Raw genomic sequence first — 6,523 nt, forward strand, 5'->3', positions numbered from 1 at the left:
AGCACAGATGAAAGTAGGTAGACTACAATAAAGAGTGTATTTTTATTAAATTGAACAAATTTCAAGTGTTGATTAATTTGTATTAATATAATAGAAAGCTAACGAAATAATTGACACATATTTTTAAGAAAATCTACAACGTTAAGTACCTAACTGTTATTAGCTTGTGGTATTCTTGGGGAATTTAAACCGGAAGTGTTCGTCTCACCGATGTGCGTCACGAGCGTTCCCGCTATAAATCTGGCGCTGGCGGTTGATCGTCGTTTCCGGTTTTGTGAGCGAGTGAGTAGTAACGCGTCATACGAGCGGAGTTTGTTTTTAGTTAACGGCAGTTTTTAAGCTTTAACAAAGGCCAAACGATGGCAGACAAGATGGATATGTCTTTAGACGACATCATCAAGCAGAACCGGCAGCGCGGTGGAGGCGGACGCGGCGGGAGAGGAGGCCGCGGTGGGCGCGGAGGCTCGGGCGGAGGCCGCGGTGCTGGCGCCGGGGGGCGGCTCGGAAACACAGGCGGAGGCTTCGGAGGCCGCGGCGGAGGATCGGGCCCCATGAGGAACCGGCAGAACCTGAGCCGCGGGAGAAGCAGACCCACGCCGTACAGCAGGGTAGGAGACCGCGGAGAGAATCACTGGCGCGTCCGCACGCCTGGGTGAAGCCCGCTTTATCTTTCTAGGCTGCCAGCAAACACGGCGGCGGCTAGCTAGCCAGCCGTGCGGGCCCCTGGAGCTTCTCTGGGAGTGTAGCTCGGAGAAGCAGTTAGATATATTCTGTGCTTAATGTGTTCTCTCCCTAAACCCATTGTCTTGCCATCCGTGTGAGCGTCAAACATCGCGGTGCATCTGGAGCGGCGCGTGTCTCCTGTCCTGAGGTCGTCGACGCCATTTTGGAGACGGCTGATCCCTCTAACCTCTCTTTGTCTTCAACAACATCCAGCGCACATCTTGTGATTTTTGAAGAGTCCACGTTTTTTGTTTGTGAAAGCCCAACTTGAGAAGGCCTTCGTTCCTCGCTGGAGCTCGGCTTTTGTTTGGGAGGGGTTTCACGGTTTCTAATATCATTGAAAGCTGAGATATAATTGAATAGTATTGGGAGCCATACAGGATAAACGGACTTTGATCATCTGTGTCCAGCGGTTCTGGAGAGCCCCCTCGCTGATCGTTAGTTTGAGTTTAGTGAGGGCTTTGTTAATAGGAGCGACGTCAGACGCCGAGCACGGATGCCTCTCATCGCCCCGGGTTAACACCGGATCTGATCTGGACTGTGCTGCTGCTCACCGGGGACCGGAGGAGACCCGTGCCCCCTGACAGAGGCCTGCTGGGGCTCATCCGGGTGAACGGCGAGAGACTCTCGGGGTCGCTGCTAGCTAGTTAGCCTGCTACAGAAGAGAAGAGCAGCTGAGGGAATGGTGTTTACTATAATAGGCTTCCCTGAGTTAACGTGTTAAACCACTTTTGTAACCGGTTATTTTGACATTTACAACTATAATGCATGGTCAGTCTTCTGAATTAACCCTCTGGCTCTCTTAACCTCAATTCTTTATGTTCTTGAAGGAAAAAAAAAGGAACATACTATTTTCTGTCAATGTTCATTTGTGTTCTGAATATTTTTAATGGTACTACACTGTTTCCCTAAATTGTGCTGTTTTTATATAAAATTTGTTTATAAATAAGTGTTTAAACTTAGTACTGAGATTTGCAATATATAAAGTGTGTATTCCATAGTTCCTTTTTAGTTAATATGGGCTGGTTTTGTAGGTCTTACCCCTCAGATTATCTTTTGTTTCCCACGCACTACTTTTACTGGTAGTAATTTTTTTATAATTTAACCATTAAGCTCATATGTGACTAAGACCACGTAGTCTTTTATGTACTCATTCCTTTTATGTCCATGGCAAGTGCCACAAGTCATCAAGTTTCTGATGACGTAAATCAAAATGTAAACCAGTTAAATGCCAAACACCCAGAAGGGTTAAACTCTGAGATCTTCTGAAGTGTACCCAGTGTAGTTGGAGCATAATTCAGACCAGCTGCCAGCGGTGTCCTGCATTGGTTTACTTGTTAGTCGTGATGGGGTGGGCAGGGACTGCTGGAAGTCACAGTGAGCGCACTGGTGCCCCTGGCCTTGTAGAAGCGGAGCCCCCTGCTTGCCCCAACACCCAGCCGACTGGACTGGGGACCCGAAGTCAGCAGGTGCATTTCTCTCATCTGTTGCAGCCCAAGCAGCTCCCAGACAAGTGGCAGCATGACCTGTTCGACAACGGCTTCAGTACGAACGCCAGCAGCGGAGGAGGAGGCGGCGGCGGTGGAGCGGGTGGCGTGGAAACCGGAGGAAAGCTACTCGTGTCCAATCTGGACTTTGGTGTGTCCGACGCAGACATTCAGGTAGGAGTTACCGTCACGTGTGCAGTGAAGAGTCCAAGTGTTTGTTGGATTCTGGAGCTGAGGTGTGGTTTGTGCTGCAGGAACTCTTCGCAGAATTTGGCACTTTGAAGAAAGCAGCAGTGCATTACGACAGGTCCGGACGCAGCCTCGGCACTGCAGATGTTCACTTCGAGAGGAAAGCAGACGCCCTGAAAGCCATGAAGCAGTACAACGGTGTTCCCCTCGATGGTATGCGTGCGTCATTGGAAAGCCTGTTGAATTGATCCAGTAGCAGTTTTCGGTCATGTAAACGCTCTCTCTGTTTCAGGTCGCCCAATGAACATTCAGCTTGTTACATCACAGATTGACGCGCAGCGGCGGCCTCCGATGCAGGGGTGAGGATGAATGGGTTGTGTAGTTTCTTGGCTTGTTTTCTAATGTTTGGTGAAACTGAAGTGTTTGTTCTGTGTTCTCACAGTCTGAATCGCGGCGGTGGTGGCATGAACAGAAACAGACTCGGAGGCTTTGCTGTGCAGAAAGGTCGCGGGGGACGTGGTGGTGGTGGTGGTGGAGGAGGGGTCAGAGGTCGGGGGCGAGGCGGTCGAGGCGGCGGCAGCAAACAGCAGCTCTCTGCTGAAGAACTGGACGCCCAGCTAGACGCATACAACGCCAAAGTGAGTTCACAAATTCAAAGATGTGCTTTTTTTTAAAAAAATAAATAAACTGCTGGTAGTAATCTCCATTTCATTTCTTTTTTTTTTTTTTTTCTTGTTTTTCGAACAGATGGATACCAGCTAAACACCAACACGTCAAGCTGCATTACAGTGATGCAATGGTTTCAAACATGTCGGCTGTTTTACACTTGTGTCTTCAGAAGTGATTGAAATTTGTGTACTGATCTTTTTCTCCTTTTAAAATGCTCGTGTTTTTTACCTACTTTGTTTTACTTCTGTTTTCCTTTTTGAGGAAAAACCTGCTTGGACTGTAGGATTTGAGGGATGGGCTAATCTTATCCATCCGTGTGTAGATCATTGAAATAAAAACCTGCAGTATTTAGTAACCACGTGATGTGTCTGCTTCCTCACTATATACACACACACCCTTGTTTATTACAGAGACCCAGCAGTCTCTCTAAAGATAGGAAGTAATGTTCTTTTTGTAGCTGAAATTTTCTGCAGTGAATATTTGTATTTAGGTATAGTGGTTAAAAATGTTCAAGCAGAGTAAGGGGGTGGGGGTGTTTGACATGTACCAAACACTAGGAAGCATTGCACACTGCACTAGAGAACTGCCAAACTCAAGTTAATGTATCTGTATATAAATCTCTTAGTAAGCACATCAGGAAGTGGCTGCAATGCTTCTGTAGAGTTAAAATAGTTTATTTTTTGTTTTTTAAATGCCAAATACATTTAAACCCCTTTTTTTATAAAGCTGTGTTAATCACACTTTTAGTGTGAAAGGGCCTTTACAGTTACCAAAAAATTTGAAATGAGCAGTCCCAGGTAACGCAAAAGCTACACTATGCGTTACTTTCCACGATAAGTAATTCAATTAGTTAAATTTTTTAACTAGTAATGTGTTTTTGTAATGCATTTCTTTTAAAAGTAACTTTCCCCGACAGTGGTTATAATTAGTAAGTTGATTAATTTGTAACTTTACAAGCCACACCGTTTATGTAATGTCAGCTAATTCAAAGGCTCAAAATGATTTCAGCTCACTTCGGATTGGCCAAAAGAGGGCGGGCTACAGTCCTGAAACTTTTCCTCTTGTTTGCTACAGAAACGAGATCTTTAATGGTGCTTTCACATCTCTAGTTCGATTCATTTGGTCCGAACCAAAGGCAAATAATCATACATAGTAGCATTTTTCAGCTTTTTTGGTTCCTTTTCACACCACACCGATTGCTTTGGTCCGTACCAGTTGAAACGAACCAGCTCTCAGTTCAGCTCTCAGTCCCTCCATTGAAGCTGTGTGTACGGTATACTGTCCATGTCCAGAAAGGTAAGAAAAACATCATCAAAGTAGTCCATGTGACATCAGAGGGTCCGTTGGAATTTTTTGAAGCATCGAAAATATATTTTGGTCCAAAAAAAGCAAAAGCTACGACTTTATTCAGCATTGTCTTCTCTTCCGTGTCTGTTGTGAGAAAGAGTTCAAATCAAAGCAGTCTGGACATCCGGTTCGCGAACGAATCATTCAGTTCACCAAATCGAACTGAATCGTTTTAAACTGTTTGCATCTCTAATACGCATTAATCCACAAATGACTTAAACTGTTAACTTTTTTTAATGTGGCTGACCCTCCCTCTGAGTTCAAACAAACCAATATCCCGGAGTAATGCATGCACTCAAACAGTACACTGACTGAACTGCTGTGAAGATGAACACCGAGCCGAGCCAGATAACGACCAATAGACTGACTCGTTCACGAGTGAAGAACCGGTTGCATCGATGTTCGGATCACCAGTAGTTCTTTCGGATAGTTCGATTCAATAAAACGTTTGAAGAAAACGGTTCACCAGTTCTTTTGCACTCTTGATTCAAGCCTTCGGTTTACCCGCGCCCATAACACTAGCACAGAATCAGTTCAGAATCAATCACCAAAAGAATCAGTTCAGTTCAGACGCTCTGTGTGTCGGTCTGCTTCACGCTGAATCACACATGCGCAGTATGGTCAGCTCCTCGGTTCATGAATCGGACGCGTCTGACAGAAACGGTTCTTCACTCCTGAATGAGTCATTATCTGGCTTGGCTCGGTGTTCATCTTCACAGCAGTTCAGTCAGTGTACTGTTTGAGTACATGAATTACTCCGGGATATTGGTTTGTTTGAACTTAGAGGGAGTATCAGCCACATAAAAAAAGTTAACAGCTTAAGTCATTTGTGGATTAATGCGTATTAGAAATGAGAACCGTTTAAAACGATTCAGTTCGATTTGGTGAACTGAATGATTCGTTTGTGAACCAGATCCAGACTGCTTTGATTTGAACTCTTTCTCACACAGACACGGAAGAGAAGACAATGCTGAATAAAGTCGTCGTTTTTGGTATCTTTGGACCAAAATGTATTTTCGATGCTTCAAAAAATTCCAAATGACCCTCTGATGTCAAATGGACTACTTTGATGATGTTTTTCTTACCTTTCTGGACATGGACAGTATACCGTACACACAGCTTCAATGGAGGGACTGAGAGCTCTCGGACTAAATCTAAAATATCTTAAACTGTGTTCCGAAGATAAAAGGTCTCACATGTTTGGAACAGCATAAGGGTGAGTTATTAATTACATAATTTTCATTTTTGGACGAACTAACCATTTAACTCTGACATGCTCATGGTCATCTGACCAAATTTCTATGAGGCTCCGCACTTCCTCTCTACTCCAAGTTTGTCCACGAGCTGCCATGCTAAAGTGCAAACTGTCAACAAACACTTCCTTATCCCATAATGCACAATGCAGCTGGTTTAGTCCAAAAATGATCAGTACTTTTTGCAGTTGGGTCTGTTCGAGGTCGGATCACATTCTCACCACAAACAAACCGCTCCAGAGTTCGTTTGAAAGCGTACCGAGACCACCTCTTCAAGCAGGTCTCGGTACGCTTGTTTGGTCCGCTTTTAGTCCGCACCCGAGTGCGATTGCTGCTTTCTCACCTGCCCAATCGAACCGCACCAAAGGAGGAAACGAACTCTGGTACGATTCAACTGAACTAAATGAGGCAGGTGACTAGCACTTTTGGTGCGCAACCGGGTTCGATTGACGTCAGAGTTCGGTTCGTTTGGATGATGTGAACGCTGTCTTCCAAACTCTGGTGCACACCCGTGAACCTTACCCGACTCCAGTGGTCTGGGGAACAGTTCATGTGAACTCTGGTACGGTTCGCTGCCGATGTGAACGCAGTCGTACCAAATCGCGGAAGTGAACCGCGATTAATGACATATTATTTGATGAAAGTGTGTGTCTGTGTTTGTGTATTTCACTCACTTTCCTGACGAGCGTGACTGACCGCCGCAAACAGAGAGCTGTATGTCTCATTTCTGTTCGCCTTCAGCGTTCTTTAGAACATTTGCAGTACATTCGTTAGACAGACGCAAGTGCCGTTATGTACCGGAGATTTCTAAACAAAACGAACGGTTCAAAAACTTAAATACATAAAAGTGCAGAG

General features: G+C 45.0%; 1 protein-coding gene across 1 annotated transcript; it reads left to right on the forward strand.

Annotated features, from left to right (window-relative positions):
* Window positions 1–251: 251 nt before the first annotated feature.
* LOC127944875 (THO complex subunit 4) lies at window positions 252–3,426 on the forward strand. Its single transcript, XM_052541255.1, has 6 exons — window positions 252–608; window positions 2,217–2,384; window positions 2,465–2,612; window positions 2,692–2,758; window positions 2,842–3,037; window positions 3,147–3,426. Exons 1-6 carry the CDS (start codon window positions 360–362, stop codon window positions 3,159–3,161), a joined length of 843 nt encoding a protein of 280 aa, XP_052397215.1. The 5' UTR covers window positions 252–359; the 3' UTR covers window positions 3,162–3,426.
* The last annotated feature ends 3,097 nt before the right edge of the window (window positions 3,427–6,523 follow it).

The sequence above is a fragment of the Carassius gibelio genome, chromosome A3 (assembly GCF_023724105.1).
Source record: "Carassius gibelio isolate Cgi1373 ecotype wild population from Czech Republic chromosome A3, carGib1.2-hapl.c, whole genome shotgun sequence".
Classification (NCBI taxonomy): domain Eukaryota; kingdom Metazoa; phylum Chordata; class Actinopteri; order Cypriniformes; family Cyprinidae; genus Carassius; species Carassius gibelio.